At 41.8% G+C, this 21,786-nt stretch overlaps 3 protein-coding genes across 5 annotated transcripts in view; 1 reads left to right on the top strand and 2 right to left on the bottom strand.

The window, feature by feature from the left end:
* The window catches only part of col25a1 (collagen type XXV alpha 1 chain), a 159,093-nt gene extending 153,531 nt beyond the window's left edge, over positions 1 to 5,562 (bottom strand). Inside the window, exons 1-2 of the mRNA XM_085154860.1 lie at positions 4,888 to 5,562; positions 4,691 to 4,760 (exon numbers count right to left, since the gene is read on the bottom strand). Of these exons, the coding sequence (XP_085010986.1) occupies positions 4,691 to 4,760; positions 4,888 to 5,187 (370 nt within the window). The 5' untranslated portion in view covers positions 5,188 to 5,562. The remainder of the gene's footprint in view (positions 1 to 4,690; positions 4,761 to 4,887) is intronic.
* Positions 5,563 to 11,141: 5,579 nt separating this feature from the next.
* On the top strand, positions 11,142 to 14,323 carry LOC146521755 (uncharacterized). 2 transcript variants are annotated; one of them, XM_085154734.1, is made up of 4 exons: positions 11,142 to 11,398; positions 12,719 to 12,877; positions 13,202 to 13,353; positions 13,445 to 14,323. In XM_085154734.1, the coding sequence occupies exons 1-4, from the start codon at positions 11,316 to 11,318 to the stop codon at positions 14,236 to 14,238; spliced, it is 1,188 nt and encodes a 395-aa protein (XP_085010860.1). In that variant the 5' UTR covers positions 11,142 to 11,315; the 3' UTR covers positions 14,239 to 14,323. The 2 variants fall into 2 exon arrangements, with proteins under 2 accessions (XP_085010860.1, XP_085010861.1); XM_085154735.1 differs by lacking the exon at positions 12,719 to 12,877.
* On the bottom strand, positions 12,236 to 21,754 carry larp7 (La ribonucleoprotein 7, transcriptional regulator). Of its 2 annotated transcripts, none has more exons than XM_085154731.1 (13): positions 21,621 to 21,754; positions 20,645 to 20,856; positions 20,454 to 20,554; positions 20,270 to 20,353; positions 19,421 to 19,585; positions 19,203 to 19,311; positions 18,821 to 19,111; positions 18,491 to 18,644; positions 18,237 to 18,376; positions 15,927 to 16,039; positions 15,615 to 15,774; positions 15,332 to 15,423; positions 12,236 to 15,046 (listed from the first exon to the last, which is right to left on the bottom strand). In XM_085154731.1, exons 2-13 carry the CDS (start codon positions 20,841 to 20,843, stop codon positions 14,969 to 14,971), a joined length of 1,686 nt encoding a protein of 561 aa, XP_085010857.1. In that variant the 5' UTR covers positions 20,844 to 20,856; positions 21,621 to 21,754; the 3' UTR covers positions 12,236 to 14,968. The 2 variants fall into 2 exon arrangements, with proteins under 2 accessions (XP_085010857.1, XP_085010858.1); XM_085154732.1 differs by having other exon boundaries at positions 18,854 to 19,111.
* Between the last annotated feature and the right edge of the window lie 32 nt (positions 21,755 to 21,786).

Genomic DNA, 21,786 nt, shown 5'->3' with positions numbered 1-21,786 from the left:
TGACTGTAACTGTATCAGGCCAGAGGGATTACAACTTGGCGAGCCAGAAAGGGAGACTGGAAACCAGCATGGCCACAAAGAGTTGAAAAGGAGCGATTGGGTGGAGAAAGTTGGGACTGGTTTGAAACGTGTGTATTTTCGCTGTTGGTAAAGAAATCAGATCAAGTCAGGAGACGACAAGGATGGCAGGAAAAAAGCTGCATGTGCTTATGATTGTGTTTTGCAATCTAGAAGACAGAACATCCAGCTGACGTGGCCCCCTGCTGCCCTTCTGCACTTGACAAGCACTACTGGGTATTTTTTTTGGGGGGGGGAGAACAAAGTCCCACACATTACAAGTAATATGTTCCTGTTTTCTCAAGAGTGCTTCAGCCAGTGTTTTGCTGCCAGGCTTTTTGAAGTGTTAACATCAAGAAATGCTGCAGAGTGGGGAAAGGGGGCTGTGCGGGGAATTAGGCGTATGGGTGAGTAAACAGGAGAAAGCGCAAACCACCAGTGCTTGCTGACGGCACATTTTATTATGGTCCCATTAAACAACAGGCCCTGTTTGGAATGCAGATCCCAGGGAAGGAGAAGGTACACGCACATTTTAAAAAAAAGAAGAAGGAAAACAGCCCGCGAATGCTGAAACAATTATTATAAAGGGACTCGCTTCAGCGTAGAGCACGGTGTGGGTGCGACTGGAGACATTCACACATCATGATGGTTTCACGGGTTTGATTTACTCCCTAATCGTAACGGAGGGTGTAAAATACCTTTTCAGACAATGTGAAGCTCAGGATGACTGACTGTTGTTCAAAGTGAGTAATTTGGCTCTGCAGTTTCTTTGCTGGGCTCCCCACCACACACTAAACTCACACTAAAACTCAATCCATATGTTTTAATTTACGCTGTGTACCTTCTTGTCAAAACCTGGCACTCACACACACACTTACTCTGTCTGCCGGCTATTTTGTCAGACATACGTGGGCTATTTGGAGATCTGGTAAGCTCACATTTTACCACTCTACACTCCAAATATATTTGTTTTCACTATTCTTCATCCCTGATCAACCTGAACCTTTTTCCCTGTAACATTTTTTTTTCTGTCTCTAATGTAATTTTCTGTCTCCTTACTGAGCTATTAATCTATCCTGCAGTCCATGCTAGGTTAGCTTTCTGTGGGTTTAGTTAGTTTCTATCCGGATCATTTAACAGCATATGCTAAACCCACCTGTTTGTTCCTTTACACATGGATGCCGACCTCATCTGACGGCTTGATTGAGGTGTCTTAGCTTGCTGGCTTTGTCATATAAGACAAAATAGTGATTTTTCACAGGGAGCAAATGTGTCTGCACGCGATGTAGTGGGAGGTGGATGGATTATTAATATTAAATTTCATGCCATTCCATCCGAGAAGTGTTAACACGCTGGTTGAGGAAGGGGAAAAGTCTAGCAATCAGCAGGAGTCATCCTCTGTGGGCCGTAAATGTCAGTGTGAAACGTCCTTCTGGTTGAGATATTTCAGCCTGCACCAAAGAGATGGACCGACTGACAGGCACTGCCATCCCAGGAGACACATCTCTAGCTCAACTGCAGACTGTGCCAGTTTGCAGGGGAAAGTTAGCCCGTGTCAGAATGGTGTTTGTCCCTCAGAAAGTAATAACCGAGTAATAACACAAAGCGATACCTCCCCCCCCCTCGCTGTTAAGATGACAAACAGCACCCAAACCCATCACTGTTTTTCCCGCCAGGAGTGACATCAGCATGAATAAAACCCAGTAGAAGTTCACAGCCGACTTTCTCAGATAAAGACAGCGAAAAACTTCCCATGATTCAGGAACAACCTATAAAATATCCCCAAGCTATGGACCATTGCTCTGTCTGTGTAACCACTCCATCTTCTTTGACAGCAATAAAGTGAAGACTGTGAAAAGCACATTACGGTCCTCCCCTCAAAGAGAGAGAGGGAGAAAAAAAAGACCTCATCTGAGCCACAGGCTGTCTCCTACACAGAGGAGAGGCTAGATATTGAGTGAGCCCATTCAGAATTCATAGAGTATAAAGTTATTTGCCTGGAAAGAGCACGCTCCAAAGCACTAACAAAGTATTACTGAAAGTTGCGTGCGTAATACGCTTACACTGCGTGAGCGTTTGGATTTCTAAACTACGCTGCAGATTCTTCAAAGTACACTGATGATATATGTGTTTTGTATGAAATCATAGTTCAAAAAATAGATGGGGGTTGGGGGGGGGGAATAAGAGACCACAACTAGCTGCCAGCTTCCAGGATCAAGCTCGGAGCCGTCTTGGATTTTAGCGTCGTCTCGCTTCATTTGATGTGAAATGTTTGCATTGTTTTATTCTCTGCCCCTTTACAGAACTGTGGAGGGAGAAAATAAATAGCAAACATATGACAGGGATTGAGAACAGAGAGCCGCCTGATTGTGAGTGTCTCATTATGGTTAATACTCGCAGTGCTTCTGGCTCATTAATTCAGGCATGCCCCCTCTGCAGATGAGACATTTGCAGTTGATAGAGCACTTGTGAAAACTGAAGATTAAGGATCTTTCGTTTGGGATTATCACTCGCGCTAGTCTCGTTTCTTCTTGTGCCCGTGTCTGATTATGGTATATAAACATATTTTTTTATTGCGTTGCTGTTCATATTTGGCAGGGTGAAGGAAAAAGAAAAAAAAAAGGGGGAGGTCAGGGGGTTGAGGGTCAACAACAAAGCACTTTCTTTGGTTGGGATTCAACACCTTGATTTCAGACCTGCAGCGCAGATGTTTGCCAATACCCGAGAATTTTCCATGAAACCTTCCAAGCACCACTATGCACTGTGACTTTTTCCAGAAAGGTCACCTACAGTATGTTCACACTTACTGTGTAACATTCCCAGCTGGAGTTGACTGAGGCTGATCCCCTCTTCATCAAACTTTAAAAAGTTGTGAAAACATGTCAGCGTCCCGCAGCATGCCGTCTACCTAGTGGTTCAGCAGTGTGCCAGGAAGGAGCGCAAAGGTTCACGGGTGGTTCACTGAGAGCATGGAAATGTTACTAGAGTGCTTTATAGTAACATGCTATTAGACAGGCCATACTGTGTACTTCATTCTGACATCAAGGAGCAATTCATCCCATCTGTCGGATAACCATTAAGGAGCCGGGATGCTTGCTGGTGACCTTTTGAACGCATTACTCGAGGTGCTCATATTGATATTTGGCACATGTATGAAAAAGCATGTAAAGGTAATTAAAATAAGCCTTAAGAAATCCGCAGGATGTTACTTACATGTAAAGAACATAACTCCACAATGTCAGCTGAGAAAACCCAGCCCTGTTTTCGGCTTTATGACGAAGCAGTTTTCAGATGATGGATGGACTTTAACTGGGTCATTTAGCCTATAATGCATATTCTGTCAACTTTTGGGCAAAGACTGAATCCTTCACTTTATCTGAGAATCACTTGAAATAGACATATTTTATTTATCACTGACAGTATATAGCCCTTATCTCACACCCTGTTATCTCTGTATATGTCTGGACATGGAGATGTGACATTATTGTAGCTGTTGAAAAAACAGAACTGGTGCCTGAGTCATTAACTGAATGTGGGCTTAACAATCAGACTTTTAGCTTTAATTCAAGACGTTGCATCAACTGCTACAAAATTGCAGCAATTTTTACGCACCGTCCCTCATTTTCAGGAACTCGTGAGCTATTTTAAGGGCAGGTGTGAGAGATTATTTGCAATTTTCAACCCCTCAAAGTCCCCGATGCCCCCAGATTCTTCACTTTAAGCTCATGTTTATAACTGTAACTTGGTAAACAGCTAAAATAACAAGAAATGAGTCAAACGCCAAACATATATCCACCTAACTGCATACAAAAGGGAACCCTAATGGACTCATTAATTTCTTTGAGCTGCACTGCCATCTGGATTTCACCTTATCGACTAATGTTGTATTTTTACCTGTTTTCTGTCGGTGCTATTTTATAATTTCTATCTTTTCTTCTTCTTTTTTTTTTTTTACTGCAGTGAAACTGGAGCTGTCAATCACACATTCAAGAGCAGAACTGGCTGTTTTTATTTTTTATTAATCTCTTTTTTTTCCCCTGAAGGCTAACAAACACTGATGCACAATAGTGGCTTGGCAAACATTTAGAAGTAAACCATGTAAACCATAAACCCACAAGTTCAAATCCAGAACATTCCCCCTAGGCAACCCCCCCCCCCCCCTTACGATGCACTGGCAACCCAACCTCGGCTCAGTCCTAAAATGACCAGAATGCTGAGCTACACTGGAGGAATAAATGTTCCATCTACTGGTTAGAAATGTGAATTTCAGCCTCTCCCACTTCTCCTCCATGTGAACAAGGGAGCAGGCATCATCACAAGTCGGACAATCTCTCAGCACCTCTATGTATAGACGGCTGTTAAATGCCTTTCTTTCCGTTAGGTGCATTGAGCGCTCAGCTGTCCGCATCCTTCACAGGAGACCTCCCCTGAACTATCAGCACTGTCACGTTTCATCAGATTCAATGAAATCAACTACAAACATGCAAACAAACAAAAAACCTGTCCTAGAAAAGCTTCCATTCATTCTCACACCAGCCTGTGCTCGGAGTCAAACGCGCTTTAAAAGCCAGAACCTCACACTCCCACATGCAACCCCGCGCCCGCACCGCACTGGAAAAGTAGTTTCCTTTACCTGGAGGGCAGTTGCATTCAGGTGATGTTTGTCTGGCTGTCCGAATCTTGACGAAATTCTCATAGGAGCGCTGAAAGGTGAAAGAAAAGCATCATTTTTCATTCATTCGCCCTTTGAGTGAACCACAGTCCATTTACGCGCAAGTGAAGGGCTCAACAACAAAGTGCCGGAGAGCCGAGCGCATAAGCCAATCTTACCTGAGAGAGCAGCTCGTCCACTCTTTCCTCTATCAGTGAATTGAAATCCTCCACGGAGTAGCCGGGGGCACGGGTGAAGGTGTGCTCGCCTTTGGCACTCTCCAAATCCACAACTCGGTTCTTGATGTCAGCTCCGCTAATGCTCAGGAAAATGCAGAAGGCGACGGACGCCACGGAGCAAAACGAGGAGAAGACGTTCAACGCAGTCGTGCGGCAGTAGTGTCGCTTCTGCCGGGGCGACACTTCTTTCTCCATTTTTTCCATGCACTTAGATGCTCCTCTCGCCACTCCGTTCTCCATTTAACTAACAACTCCACGCGCTGCTGAGAGCAAACCGCATCTGGCGCGGAGTCACCAATTTATGGCACTCTGCTCTGTGTGAGTGAGTGAGCGAGCGTGCGTGTGTGCGCCTGCAACGCTGCGTTCACGTACGGTGACTTTGTGGTGACAGCGACAGATGGATGAGTGGAGCGCCGCTCAAGCTCCAGCCGAGGGAAGTCAACCTGCGTGACGGCGTGCCGCTGCTGCTCCTGCAAACTTGTTGCACGGAGCTTTGCAAAGTGGTCTGCAGAGGAAACCGCTCTTATGCACTCAACAGTAGAGAGGGAGAGCGTGGAAGCGGGAGGCAGTGCGCACGCAGAGGACACAGCATTAAGACTGAAGCCTTTCCGTGGCGCAGGCATGCTCCCCCCCCCCCCCCCCCCCCCCCCCCCCTCATGAAGGCAACAACACGCCTCCAACGTGTCCCACTGATTAACATAATTTATTGGCTCACTCCTTTTAGGCTATTTCATCCCAGTGGGCTACAGTTGCCATTAGCTTGTTGATAAGAAGTGATGATCAGTACGGACAGGGACACATTTAGCCACATTTTTTAAAATTCAATTTAAACTTTTTGCAAAAATAGCCCACATGATTACTTGAGTTAAACGGACAGTGTGCAGGATTCAGCGGCCTCACCCTCCATCGTCAAGCTGGTGGCCACTACAAACTCTAAATGTCCACTCTGGTCCAACACTGCAAACTGTGGGTGGAAGAGCATGCACTCCCTACAGAAATATGAAGGGCCCATTCTAAAATAAGAGAAAATGACACTTTGGGGTGATTATACAGTAGTAAAAACATAATTATGTATATTCCATTGCAACAGTGCCTCCCAAATCCTACACAATGGACCTTCAAATCAGCAGTGGGCATGTTTTTTTTTTCTTTTTCCAGAGGAGACTGCTATTGTGACTTAGATGAAGTAAGCAAAGTGCCATGCACTTCACAACCGAATCAATATGTGGTCACAGGTTACAGTAACAGTATGCATTCTTGATTTTATGACATCCGCCTGCCTAGAGTGAGCAAATTGTTGGTTTGGACCATTTGTGGGCTTCAACAGAACAAACAGGGTCAAGCAGCAGTGCAGTATGATGAATGAGGTCTGCTCAGGACTGAACTATGTTTGGGATAAATGCTGCATTCGGCTCTAAGACAATGTTACATAAATAATCAATGTGAACGGGGGCGACAGAACAATAAAAATATACAGTAGCTCAATGCACTGATCTCTGCATTTAGCTATTGGATGCAAGCAACTGACCCACAAAACTGTATTTGTATCAAATATTCATACGGCTCATAAAAAATATGAGCAGAATTAAAGGTTTTAAAAATGAAATATCTACATCGCAGATGGTTTCAGACTTCCTCGCCACCCCTGTGCCCTTGTTTTTTCAGTGTCATTGCTGTGCTAAAAAAATAACTGCTTTACTGCTTCCTATTTTTCTATAATTTCATGGTAACATCATTGTCATAAATCCTTTTTTTAAACCACAATAAACAAAAAAAAATGAAAAAATGAAACCCCAGCCTATCCACAGACACACCCCTGTCAGACTGTGCTTGGTTAGGTCACAATTACAAAAATCATAGAAGTTAGCCTGTAAGTACGTCTAGTAATGCGAAAATGGGCCTCTTTGTTCGGGCATCATTAGGTAACTTGACAAACTTGCAGCAACTTCCTCTTACAGATGAATGTAAGATCCACTGTGTATAAAAAAAAAGTTCCCTCAGATAATCAATATTAGGTAAACAATCAAACAAGTCATTCATTTTTAGAGTCAGTGCAGAGCCACATGAATTCATTGTTTTGAGACCCCAATGTCATCTATGTTCTTCCTTCAAAGAGCAAACTCTCCTCACATAAAGTTATGTGAAAAACAAACTTTGCGCGATATCCTTTAAAAAACGAACTCAAGACTCACTTCTTCCAAAAATTTAAAAAGGTAAGTAGTAGAAAGGTGCTACGTTTGGCCATAGTGCACTGCATGTTCGACCCAAACACAATCAGCACAATCACCTCAAACCAACTATCAAGCACGATGCTGGAGGGGTGATGACTTGTGCTTGTTTTGCAGTCACAGTGACTCCCAAGCAGCGCAGGTCTACAACAGAACGACTGAAAAAGAAACAAATCAAGGTGTTACAATGGCCCAGTCAAAGTCCAGATTTCAACCTGACTGAAATACTGTGGCAGGAGATTAAGAGAGCTGTGAAAGGACAGGATGAATGCCCGCAGAGGTCAATGAAGTGAAGCTGATAAAGTCAAACAGAAATCTGTTACTTCAAGTTATTGCAGCGAAAGGTGGTTTTACAAGCTATTGAAACATTTAGTGTATTTAGTTTTTCATAGGACTTGATTTAGGTTAATAGCCCTCAGTTGGGGAATAAAAGGCAACAAAGTCCAATAACAGAATGACTATATAGTACCTCGTGACCCCACTGTCTACTCCACATCTGGACTGTTTGAGTCCTTCAATTTTGATAAGGTGTTAATCAACATTCTGATAATTCTCGCACTCTGCATCAACTCTAATCCACATCCAGTAACAATCTAATGCATCTACTGGGCTATGGTAACACCATCTGGCTTACTTGTGCCGTATTCATCAATGCAAGAGCTCCCCTTATTATGCATCACGTGCAGAAACACTGACATGCAGAGTGCTGTTAGTTTGAATGAACAGCCGAACTGTCGGTCTTTTTCATTTAATGATATTTCCTGATTTTGTTCATGAGAACATATACTGCTCAACATTAAATAAAAGGCACGCCACTCACAGTGCAGGACAAGTGCACCAGTTTCCTCCCATGAACATCAAATCTATTTCTCCACATGCCTCCCCCGTTTCAAGATGCCGAAATTAATTCTGAGTAATACTGAATAGAGAATTATTTTTCTCATTTGCAGTCAGAAATCCTTAATGGCAGAAGACTTCAAATATCCATAAACCTCCCCATCCTCCTGACTCCTTATTCCGAGGCTCTTCTTTCCAGCTCTCTTGCATTTTAATGCAGCTCCACTCCAAGTCAGTCAGAATGAAGGCAACGCACCGAGTCCACAGGCACAGCTGCAGATGTCCGAGTTATCGGTGCAGATCTGACACGGTTTTCTGTATTTATGTTCCAACACTAATCGAGGATTTTCTGCAGTAGTTTGTTTTCTGAAGTGGCGCTTGACACCGCACAATCAGCACTCGAATCTCTGGCTTGTAACCTGAAATGAAAACTACTGGAGATCTGTATCTTTTAGATCAAAAAGTTATTGTCAAAATCTGCCTCAAGAGAAAGAAAACACGCCATTTTTGGAGAGTGATTGTATTTTTATTTTTTATTTTTTTAATTGCTTTCACTATTTTTGTGGAGTCACTAACCAATAAGAAAACTCTGAATTCATCGGGTGACAACAAAAGTGGAAAACTGGATTTGCTGTTTTGTTGCATGATGTAACGCTTCATCCAAGCACAAAATCCAGGAGTTTTTTCATCCATGGTAAATACTCACATGGTCTTACAGTCAAGCTTAGTATTTTCATTCAGGTGAAGCCTCCTCAACAGTCTCCCTACTCTGCTCTTAGCTTTGTAGCACAAAATCGCCACTTTAGAATCAGCAGATGAGGTCCCGTGTCCTCGTGCAATTCCCAATCTCATCCCGAGCGAAAGTCTAATCAGCCAGAGCTGGGAGAAATGACACCTGTGCGTTAGGGATAGAGCCCATTTTTATAGATGGGCAGTCTGTCAGCAGCTTGTATTTCATCCAATTTACTGACTAATGTGTATTGACTTAAAAGGCACTTTGCACAGGAATTCATTAGGTTAGCCAACCTGTTAGGCTGATAGTGTGCAATTAAATAAATACAAGGCTCTTCTGATGCTGCGAGTTCATTCAATCGTCTTTTCTTTTTGTTCTGATGCTACTCCCAGGCTCAGTACTGGAGGTGTTTATAGTGCAGGTCTTTGCAACTTATATGAAACTGTTGGGTGGTCTTCTCTGGATTTTTTGAACTATAAGACTCTTATTTGGAAAGAGTCATTTTACATAACTTCTACGCAGAGTGGTCGGTTATATCAAACGTCAGCCCAGTGATTGATGATCATGCCAAGTTCCTCGAGTCTGACTGCATGTAAAACACTGCTTTCAGTTTCTATGCTCAGTCATCATACACAAGTTAGCTTCTGTCTGTACTTGTTTTACATGAGTCCTTTCTCTAATCTTTATCTTGTATCTTTTATTGTGTGTTTTTTTTTTTACTGTGTATCTTTAGACCACACCAAAAATCAAATTAAACGTCAGCGTAAATGAAGTTTCCTTTGTTTTTGTTTTTCAAGGATTAATAAAATGAAAAAATGAAATGAAAAAACAGTTTATTTAATCTAAAAAGAATATCTGTGGAAGGACTGTGGCCACACAAATGGATCAGGTGTAATTCTAGAAGACAAGATGTTCAGTGTTACAGCAAAGCTACTGCTGAATGCTGTTATATTATTATTCTGAATTTTCACTAAAAACGTCAATGACCCGACACAGTCACCTGAAACCAGACGTGGCCGGTATTTCCTCAGATATCCAATGTACACTCGCCGACCGCTTCACTGGATACACATGTTCACCTGCTCCTTCACCAATATCTAATCAGCCAGCCACATGGCAGCAACTCAGTACAAGTAGACACATAGACAGGGTTAAGATGACCTGCTGAAGTTCAGCTGAATTTTAGTGACTTTGAATGTGCCATTGTTGGTGGTGAGTGTTTCAGAATGTGCTTCGGGCTAACAAGAAGACAACAGAAACTCAAATAAGCACTCGTTACAACCAAGGTACGCGGAAGAGCATCTCTGAGTGCACAATGTGTCAAAACATGAAGCAGATGGGTGCTGCTGTCAGCAAGCCAGATGGGACTCAAAACCATAATATCTGAGGAGAAGAAACAGAGGCTACAATTTGCACAAGCTCACCAAAATTGGAAAACAGATGTCCAATTTTACAGATCTCCAATTTTATATATATATATATATATATATATATATATATATATATATATATATATATATATATATATATATATAGATAGATAGATAGATAGATATAGATATAGATATATAGAGATATATATATATAGATATATATATAGATTGTTTATACACCTTTAAGTTATGCACCAATCTAGCACCAAACTGAAACAAGTAGTTTTACTTGGTCCTGTGACTCTGGAGAAAGAAGAGCAGGTCACTTATGTAATTGTAAGGTTGATGTTTTGATCTCTGGCTACTGTTGTCTGTATGTCAAAGTATCCTGGGCAAGATATTGAACTTGATATTGATATTGATATTGAACCCATCCACTAGTGTCTGAATGTTAGATAGAAAGCACTAGAAAAAGGTACTTGTATGAATCTGGGTGAATGAGTCATGTTCTAAAAAGCGCTCCGAGTAAAAGAGTAGAAAAGGTGTCATATAAGCACTAATCCATTTACCATTTAGAAAGGTTTTATTACGGATGAACTAAATTATTTGATTCTTGGTGTCAAGAAAGACTACAAGTGAAGTAAATTGTTAGTAATGGGTCTTTTTTTAATGTGCGGGCGCCATCTAGTGAGGGATTACAGCATTGCACCAGATCTGACGAATTCAAGACCTAATTTTTAGATGTGTGCTCAGGACCATACACTGTGGATAGGTCACACGGGGAGGTCACGGTTCGTTTTAGACCACTCCAACTTATATGTAGTTGTTGGTGCACGTGTACATGCTTTTATGCTTTTTAGGGCAGGGGTGTGGGAGGGAGTGGGGAGAAAGAAATGCCCTCAAAGCAGTTACAAAGTGACAGATGGGAGTCCGCGTCACGTTGCAAAAAGAAATCCACGGGTGACATGCACACAGCGCTTCGAGCAAAGGTTTCGAGTCTCCTGCACGCGCGCATCTTCACAGCCTGCGTCCTCGCCATGACAACCGGCCCGCATCACACACTAATCCACCGATGTTTATTTTTAGCCGCGAACCACTCTCTTTCAGCACACGTCCCATGTTCACGCCGTCAATTATTCATATGTTTTAGGCCTGCAGCGACCAAAGAGCGGGACTGCCACAAGTCGGAGCTGCGGGATGCCGAGAACCAGCCAGGGTGCAGAAATGCACCCGAAAACTGCCAGCGAGCAGACCAACAAGCAGCCAGCTGCACAGACAAAGTGAGCCCAGCTGTGCGTGTGTGTGTGTGTGAGAGAGAGTGTGTGTGTGTGTGAGAGAGAGATTTTCTTTCGCTGGAAACTCGGCAGTTTTATGCGAGTATTTGTTTTAAGCTAGCTTGTTTCTGCGTGTGTTTTTTCAAATTTCACTGAATTTTAATGGAATTTGCTGGCATGCAGATACACGGACACGAAGCATTTGTAGTTAGTTGTGTGTCACCAAAAGAGGTGTGAGCAGACTTGATGCTATAGGATACACTCTTTTCAGTTAAAAATGCTATGAGGGATTTGGACTGGCGGTGCTAACTCCAGCGCCGAGACCCTAAAAAAAGACAGTTATTTCGCTTTTTTGAAATTCAAGTTGAGTTAAACTACATTTAAATACAAATCTTTAATTATCTGAACCTTGATATCATTGCTGTGTCATACCGCAGATTTTTTGTATCAATTCAATACAAAAATACATACAGGGCCAGTATTACCTATACCATTACATATTTTTAAAAAGGCAGATTATGTTGGATTATGTGATTTATGACATTAAAAGTCATAAATTTGCAAAATCTGAACACATTTTAATGACTACTAAATCACTGATTTTTACTTAAAAGATCATTATTATTCTTATCATTTCAGTGTTTCATCTATTTAGAAACCGCTTTTATTTTTTGTTTGTTTTTAGAGACTTGAGGTGTAAATGGGCTTGTCTCTAAATCACTTTTGATTAATTTCTGTTGTTTAAATGTGCTATAGGCTATAAGTAAAATAGATGTAACAACCAATACAAAAGGGCTCAGACATTTTTCTTAGTGTATGGTTAAGGTCTATTTTTGCTGCATACTGAACTTAGAGGATAGAAAAGTATTGATCTGTCACATTAGTATTGATCCAATACCAATATCAGCACTGGTATCAATACTATAGATATTAAGATTGATCTACCCACCTCTACTTGATGCAGGCTGTGAAAAAAACAAACAAACAAAAAAAAGACATTTTGCGGCCCCTCTCCCTTTAAGCCATTTTCTGATTGGCAGCCTCCGTAACCAGAAGGTCCAAACAGCAGGTGGGTGGAGGTGCTGTGCTCACAGCCTGAGTTATGTGCCTGTGATGGCTATATTAGGATTATTTTTGTCACTGACACTACAGAGCCAAGAATAAAGAAAAAAGGGCATGAAAGTGGGCGTTTAGAGCAGCAAGCATCCTAAACTGATGCCTCACAAGGATTATTTTGTCATGTGTGTTACCATTATTTGAAACTAATGCATGAAAGGCAAAAATAGATCCCCTTTAAAGTGATGATGCACTCCATAAACTTTCCAGGAAGCACTCTCTGAAACCCCAAACAAAGACCTCCATGACCACAGAGTACCAGGAGAGGTTCCTTCCTCCCGCCTGTTATGTAGCAATCGTGACAACAGCAACAAAGAAGATCCCTTACCATCCGCTGAAGGGGACAAGTCATGAGATTACCTCTTTGAGGTATTTTCTTTTCCCTTTATAATGTCATTAGATTTTAGTTAGCTGAGGAAAGAGATATTTCAATTTTAGACAGTGGGATAAACCTGGCTGGTGCTCTGCCCACGTGCATACAGCAACTGATGGATGGTTTCTCAGCTAAATAAGACTGAACTGGCCATGACAACATTTCAGTGCACAAAAGAACATAAAGACTACTGTGTAATCTTTGCTCTGAAATCAGCTGATTAATAGGGAAACGAGTTGTTGGTGTGGCATCTTTCTTGTTTTCTATCATTCATGAAGTAAAAATGTGTTGGTCTGCTCATCGCATGTCGTGTGTTTCAGATCATTTTACATTCAGCAAAAATGGATAAAAAAGCCACCAAAGGTCCCACAGCCACCACAGCCACCAGAGCCAGACTACAGACGATGCAAATGCCCACTCAGTCCTGCAAACCAGACACCATCCAGGACTGACTACACGAGCGTCTATCAAAGTAAGCAACTTCAAGAATATTACTGTGAGATATCAAGGAATATGGCAAAATTTGCATCCTGAGTTAAATCCGCTTTGTTTTTTCCCCTCAGATGATTTTAAACATTGGGAGGGCAGCAGGCGCCAGCCAATCATCATGAAAGGCAGTTTGACAGTCAAGCATGGATTAGGCAACATGCTCGCACTGGCGAAGGAACCAGAACGCATTGCAAACACCACCAGCTATAAATCGGATTACATCCGCCACCCAACAAACCCCAGACCAGTCAAGCTGAAGCACTCTAACCAAAGCAGCAAGGAACTCCCGCTGGAGCCGAGACTGCCCTTCAAGCCAAAGAAGGCTTGGTCTACACACCAAGACCCTGACAAAGGCAGTGATTGTTTTGAGAGGTTCAACAGTTCCCTTGAAACCAAGTTTCAGGGCCACACCAAAGATTTCTCTTCACCAGGAGACCACAGCATTCACTGCCAGGTGAAAAACCTGCCAGCCCTCGAGATAAATGACGTCCACCGCCATGCAGCGAGTACCGTGACGGACGAGTACAGAGTCTGGCATTCGCCGCAAAGCTTCACCACTGTGAGAACCACCATGTCAGTGGGCAAACCTAAATCTCCTGATGACAGCAAAGCCAGCCCAAAGACTTTGAGACAACACCCCAAAATACACAAGGCCTCAGCCTGTAATTCCTCCAGAGGTGCCACACAGAAACCACAGAGTCCTGCAGACACTGAAGTGCTTTCTAGCTTCGAATGCTCCACAGAGAACGGAGAATCCAAGATGTACTGGTACAGAAATTTGGGCCGAGGAGGGACTACGCCTGATGGCGACAGCTGTATAGACCATAGCAACCAAATAATCAGCTGCATGGTTTCTGACAAAAACTAAGGTGGCGGATAAGGTGTGGTCTCGCCACATTATTACCTCAGGTAGTTTCTATTTCTACAGCAATAAAAAAAGGAAAGAAAAAAAAGCCATGAATGGGGAGATTGTGTAACATCAGCTATTTTTATACTTGTAAGCGTCTCAATTTCACTCTTATGTAATCTTGAAAGTTAGAGGCACTTTATGGGAAACAGGTTTAGACAGACAGATGTGGACTTCCTCCAGATAATAAAAGGTGTGTACACTTTTTTTTTTTTTTTTAAATCAGTCACTGTTCCAGTAAGAAGTAATCCAATCTGCTGAAATGACCTCCATGTGTTTCATAAAACCTCAGGAGCACTTTCCAAAACTATATTGTGAATACACCACAAATGCTGTAATCATGAAATGACATTTTATTAAAAAATAACACAAGGCATTAACTGAGAGAACTTCCAACTCAGTTATATTTACATCTATACAGAATCTTTTTCTCTTTTTAAAGTCCATCAATTAAAAGTATGGTGCCAAAATGTCTGTATTCCACATGACCTTACCTGCTCCAGTGCCAGAAAAAAACTAAACTAAAACAAACAACATCAAAGCTAAAGGCTATTCCTTTAATCTTCTTTATGAGGGTCTGTTCACTTTCTTCCAGGTACACACCAACATCAGCGGTCCTCTTTAAATGACATCATGTTAAGTTTACAGAGTAGAGCCTCGCTCGGCTGTTAAAAACTAATTTCAGTAGCTGTCAGTCGTCATCGAAGTGGATGTGCTTATTAGCCTCCTTGGCGCGGGCGATGATGATCTTTTCGGCTTTGGATATGAGCTGAAAATGTGACAGGAAATTAAAAATGAGATGAGATAGCATAGACAACAGGGAGGCGTATGTATGAATGGGTGCGCTAACGTGATAAAATTACTCCAGGTATTAGGTTTTTTTTGTTCTGTGAGTATAACACATGAAGGTGCAGCATTTAGCTGTAACACTGACAAAGAAAGTCAGCTTTAAAGTTGTTTATACACATAATGTAATAAATAATCACAGATGCACTGATGCACACTGCAGCATGTATGCAGATTTGAGTATTTCACATTGTAAGGTAGAGCTCACCTTTTCTGTACCCCGCTTCTTTTCCCTTGGACGATTCAGTTTGACCTGGCGGTCCACGAGGATCTTCTGCCAGTACCTTTGTTCATGGTCACCTTTAAAAATAAAGAAAGAAACAGAGTGAAATTCATTAAAGGATGCCTTTCACAGTTTTATCAAATCTTTGGTTAAAAAACACAGAAGCCTGTTGGCCTGACAGAGCATTTTCTCCATCATCAGTTATGAAATCCATATAAAACACAATTTCTAAAGGGTTTCAGAGAAAATAAGGAAATAAAATTCACACCTGTGAGGATCTCCAGCTTCCAGCTATGCTCTTTCTGCAGCTCTGCTCTGACGTCGCTGACTGCTCTCGCTTCCTCTGGGCTGTGAAAGCGGATGTGTCCCTCAGCGTCTCCTTCCAAGATGTCGACATAGGCCACTGGAGAAATTTTACACAGCGCGTCCTACACACACAGTGTCATTCTTTAGCGGGGTTACGGGAATCATCGTGTAATGTGGATACACAACTGAACTGTGGGGCTGCACCACACCATGTGTTAAAACAAAGAAGGATTACTTTGAACTCTGAATCATGCAAAGCTACAAAAGAAAGTACCTTGATTATCTTCCTCCCTGGTAGCGGCTTGTTGTCTGTAATCTTCACGATGACCCCACTGACAAACTGAGGTCCTTGCTTAGCTGCCTTTTCACTTTTGTTATTCTCATCAACTAGACAAAAGGCAAAAACACAAATCAGTTGAATTTCATAGGTTTTAGTGCTGAATTCCAACATGCTGAAAGCTGTAAATGTATATAGTTCTAAGACAGGGGTGTCAAACTCAAATACACAGTGGGCCAAAATTCAAAACTGGAACAAAGTCGCGGGCTAACATTAATATTTATTGGAAAAAAAAAAATCTTCCTCTAGATATAAGAATGAATCTTTTCTTATGGACTCAAATAAGTTTTGCTGGAAAACTGAATATGGAACAAGCAAAGCTTAATACTAAACAATATATATATTAGCTGTATAATACCAGTAGGCCAGCTCTAATAGTAATTTGGTATGGCTTCGCGGGCCAAATGTAATTAGGCTGCGGGCCAGAGTTTGACACCTATGTTCTAAGATGAATGAGATATACATTTCAATAAGCTTCACCCTGATTCTGGCAGCTTGTTAATATACACAAACTGGCCACTATATTAGGTACATGTTTCTAGTACTGGTTTGGACCCAATTCTGCCCTCAAAACAGCCTCAAGTCTTACATAGGAGTGGCACGAGGTGTGGTCTTCTGCTGTTGTGGTCCATCTACTTAAAGGCTCCACATGTGGTGCATTCAGAGGTGCTCTTCTGCACACCTCAGTTATGATGAGTTACAGTCACCTTCCTACTAGAGATTGTGAGTGTGACTAATCTCTATTATGACTAGTCTTTTAATCTAATGTTTAACATTTATTTGATGTCCAGTCCTGGGAAGCTGTCCAAAATGTTATACACTCATCTGCCACCAGGTGGAGCTGCAGCCCCTAACAATGTGCAAAAATGCAGAATGATATTATCAAGCTAAAGAAATTAGCTTGAGAGATGCTCAGAGGTGAACCACTACTCCTCCACATCCAAAGGAGCCAGTTGAGGTGGGCGCCTCCTGGGTGAGGTATTCTGGGCCTGTCCTACCAGGAGGAGGCCCACAACACACTGGAGAGATTACATCTCTTATCCCAGTGTTCCCCCAGATTAGCTGAAGGAGGTGGCTGGGCACAGGAAGGTTTGGACTTCTCTGCTTAATAGAGATGTTGTCATCAAATCATTTTGTTATTGCTTTATATTTGAACTTTGATTGAAATGATTGTTATGAATTGCAGAACAATTTGTTATTTTTCAGCTGTTAATTTGGCATATTTTAATAATACTCGAATATATTTTGTACGTAACACATTTTCATACATTTAAAATCATTTTTTTCTTTTTCATTATCCTGTTAGAATAGAACACATAGTATCCATAATAGAATTCACTGTTGTGATTAAAGGCTTCAAATGCCTTTGTTTGGACACTTTTTTGCTATTATCCATTAGAATGTCCTAAAATTTCACTTGATATCTTGAGTGTTTCTTTGTTTTAAACTAGACTGTTAGTCTCATTTGTTTTTTCCTCGTTTAGTCGACTAAGAAATTAGTCGCCAGGAACGTCCCTACTTCCAGCAAACTTGAAGTCTGGCCTCTCTCTCCTGAGTATCCCCGCTGTTCACTGGATTTTTTTCCTTTCCTTTTCCTTTCTTTACACCATCCTGTGTAAACCCTCGAAACAGCTGTGTGGGAAACTCCCAGCAGATGAACCGTTTCTTGAAAACTAAGACACCAACAACCACGCCACATTCAAACTCACTCAAATCACCTTTCTTCCTCATTATCGTGATGCTCAGTTTGAACTTCAGCACGCTCATGTTTGCATGAATGCATGCACTGAGTTACAGCCGTGTGATTGGCTGATTGGATAATTGTGTTAATGAGCAGCTGAACAGTGCAATCTGTCCTTGTCAGAGTAATGCTGTGTGATTTCTGGTGCGATGTTGAGGAATGTCGTGTGAAAATTTTCTTTAAATTATTTTAAAACACTTTCCCAAAAATCCAGGACAAAATCTTTGTCAGTTCAGCATCGTTGTTTCCTGTTTTATCATACACTTCTGTTTTCAACACATGGAAACTTCAGCACTTGCCCACTTACTGCAAATGCTACCCCAGCTAATGCCAAGTTTAATGAGACACGCAACATTGGAAATTTTATGGGATTCTCATTATTATTGTGGTGCTTTCTCGACTTACCTGTGGATATAGAAAAATAGATATGTGGGAATTATAAAGGAGGATGGGGGAAACATTTTTAAAGTTAGAGGCCTGTGAGTGAGGTTTGGAAGAGAACTCACCCTTTGCATCCCGGGGGTCACCATCTGTCTCCATCATCTTGTGCTCCTTGTCATTTATTTTATTCATGCACTTCTTCAGGGCTGACATACTGCTTTTCTGCAAGGTCAGGTACTCCTGCTTTAATCCAAGCCAGTCTTTCCTTGATGTGGAAAAAGAAGGAATAAACACGGCCGACAGAGTGGGTTCAGTTTGCTAGTTATAAAACCTTTTACAATTGTATTAACTCGTTAGAACAAGGGATGCAGGTTCGTACTTTGAAAGCACCCGGAGTGGGATCACTTCTTCCCCAATTTTCAGTTTCTCTTTGTGCTTCTTTTTTCTCTTCCTTTTTGCTTTAACTGTTGAGTCATCTCTGTTTTCTTTGCCCTTCTCAACAGCCTGCTGTGCGTCCCTGTGAGTGGGCGACTCTATGAGGGGAAGAACAGCGTTAACACAACAACCGACTTCGTGGTTTGGGTGTAAAAACACTTAAGTTTGACCTTAAAAATGAGGAACAATGAGGAGGTAAAATGACAAACAGCTGTCCCATTTAGATCTTTTTGTAGTTTTCTTTTTTTACACTGGTGGCTTAGAGACAACTTACTACTCTGTGCTCCGTCTTTCTCCCTCTCCCCACCTTCACTTTCGCTGGTTTTTCTTATCTTCGATGGTACGTCGCTCTCCGATCCCTCTGCCGTATGTGACCGCCGTCTTTTCTTCTCTGACAGTTTGCTCGGTGTCTTGTGAGCGCCGGTGGCCTCTGGGTCAAAATCTTTCTTTTGCTCAGCCGCCTCCGCTTCCATCGCCTGCTCTTTGACTTCCTCTGCGGGCGCCTGTGCCGTGGCACCTTCTTTCCTTTTCTTCTTCTTTCGCTTCTTCTTCTCTTCTTCTTCACCTGCAGCACATGGATGTAAAGAAGCCAGGATAAATACACTTTGCAGCACAAGCCTTTACTTCAATATTGCAATGGCACCAAATAAAATCACCTATCCGAGATGCTGGATTGTCAGCCGAGAGAGAAATTGGCTTCCTGTGCAACGTCTTGGGGAAAATCCCTGGTTTCCTGGGAGCATCTTCAGGAGGATTGTTAAGCATCTGTTTGAAAGATCAAATTCTTCCATGATCTTTTGTTCCAGCCAAAAACAAACACCACGTTAACGTCAACGACATCATAGCTGTGGAAATATTCCCACTGAGTTCTCACCTCTATAGCTTTCTGTGCTTGCTCCTCTTTCTCAAACTCGACAAAGGCAAAACCCTTGGAGTCCCCGGAGGACTTGTATCTGGGGATGCTGACATAAACCACATTTCCACATTTTGTGAACACTCTTTCTATCCAGCTGTGTGTCACATCCTTTGGCAAAAGTTCCTTAGAAAAAGAGAAGAAGAAAGAATCATTAGTTTGGGATCCAAGAAGATTTTAGAGCAGGCGAACAACAGGGAGAAGATGATGCTGTTCTAATACTTGGTCCTGACTGAAACAAAGAGTGGATGCACCAAGCACCTTATCCTCTCTTTTTAAAGACTTTCTTTTGCTTGGCTGCAACTTGTATATACAACCCCAATCTCAAACATGTTGGGACAGTGTGTGAGAGGAAAAGGATGAAAACCATTATTTGAATGCCTGTGATCTTCAGCCCTCTACCAAAGGTACTGCAGCTGGTCTCCTCAGTATCCAGATGTTCACAGACCGTTAAAAGAAGAGGGGATGCTACCCTCTGGGAAACATGACCCTGACTTTTATGAGACCTTTTGCTGTCAATCTGGTTTTATTTACATTGTAAACAACGTCCCAACTCTTTTGGAATCAGGGTTATAAAAAATGTGAATGACAGGCAGGTGGGGCGTAGTCACAGCCGTGTGCCTAAGGCGACCACATTATCACATTATAGACGTTACATCACATTATTATCATAGAGAAATGTTGCGTTCAGGTGTAATGTATAGAATCGTTTCTGCTCTCTTTAATTGGTGATAATTAAAACAATGGAAAGTATTAAAATTCACGTGAAAAGCAAACATATCAAAGAGACACCAGAGGACTTGTTTTTACCACGTAAACCGTGCGGCTGTCCACATCATTCGGTAGTTCCCCAATTGGAAGCTGACGCCTTACTTTAGTTCCCTCGAGGTTGAGCTGAAACACACACACACCTTTAAATGATTCTATATTATGCAAATACTGTGAAATAGCCAGTTATAAAGCATTAACAAAATGAAAATTTGCTTTACAGTACCTCAACTACAGATGAATTTTTTAGCGCCCTGGCAATGAGCTTTGTGTCAGTTGTCAGCTGCTTCATTCGATTGAAGCTTGCCAACACAGATATATCAACATCTATAAGAAATAATGTGTGGTAACAAGTTTAAGGCTGCTCCCAAGTCAAAAAGATTCAATGAAACGTATGAAGTATTGATAGCTTCTTACATCCACTGTCAGATTCCTCCATGAGCTTTTTCAGAAAGCGGTCCTTGCTCAGGTTGACGTCGCCAAACCAGAATTCCACTTGTTTCTTCACCTCACTGAGCAGCTGTTTGACTCGGGACCTCTTCTTCTTTTCCATCTCCTTCTTGCTGCTGGGGTCTGCTGCCGCAGCATTGGTAGCTCCCCTCTCTGAGTTAATCATCTCGGGGTCAGGACTGCAACAAAGACGCTTGTGTTGTTATGAGATTAGAGCCTGTACTAAAAGGCAAGTTCAACATATATCAAACAACAGCAATGCTAAGAGATACCAAGATGAAGGCTATAAGTTGGAAAAGTCCATTCAGGTTTTTCTGATCTACCTTGTGCCTGTTCAGGGCCAATGCTGCTGTGAAAGGTTTAATCCAAACATTTAGACAGGTCTGGAGTCTCACAAGAACAGCAAGTTACAAAACGCCATACCATTAAATTTAACTGTAGAGATACATAATCAACCATATGATCTTATATTTAATAATAGGTGTGATGTGCGAGTGCCAACTAGTTTAAAAGAGAGTTTCAATAATCAAAACCACCCTTTTGCCCTCAAACTGACATAAATTATGCTGCTAACTCCAAATCCTGCTTCGTAGTAATATTTATATTAAATTCGTGGGGTTTGTTTGCACGTTTTGCCCACTCTGACCCGTTTTCAGATTGCACACTCCATATCGAACACGCCCCTTTTATAATGCCATCATTTTATTGATGAAATTATTGGTAAAAAAACGTATATATAAACTGTTAGTTTTGCATTTAGCTCTTTACTAAGTGCACAGGAAATGGCAGACTGGTGGTTAGCTAACACTGCCGTCCAAGTTAGTAATTGGAAATTCGCGGGTGGTGACTTTAAAAAAAAAAAACCTTCCGTCATGCCAAAATTTTTAAAGTCCGCCAGATTTTTTCTCAACGTTCAGGAGACCGAAAGATTCACATAACTCACCGTGCTCCAGATGCGAAAACAGTCCAGCCTAACACCGAGTTCACAAAAATAACAAACCAACAGCTAGCGTGATATCTTCACGCAAACGGCGCTGCTTCGCAAAGTAACGTCGCACGGTAAATTCGTCATAAGAGCGAGCGGCAACTTACACAACTTCCGGTGAATA

Source organism: Neolamprologus multifasciatus, chromosome 3 (genome assembly GCF_963576455.1).
Source record: "Neolamprologus multifasciatus chromosome 3, fNeoMul1.2, whole genome shotgun sequence".
Lineage (NCBI taxonomy): Eukaryota > Metazoa > Chordata > Actinopteri > Cichliformes > Cichlidae > Neolamprologus > Neolamprologus multifasciatus.
Note: the sequence above shows the minus strand (reverse complement) of the source record. Positions and strands in the feature narration are given on the sequence as shown.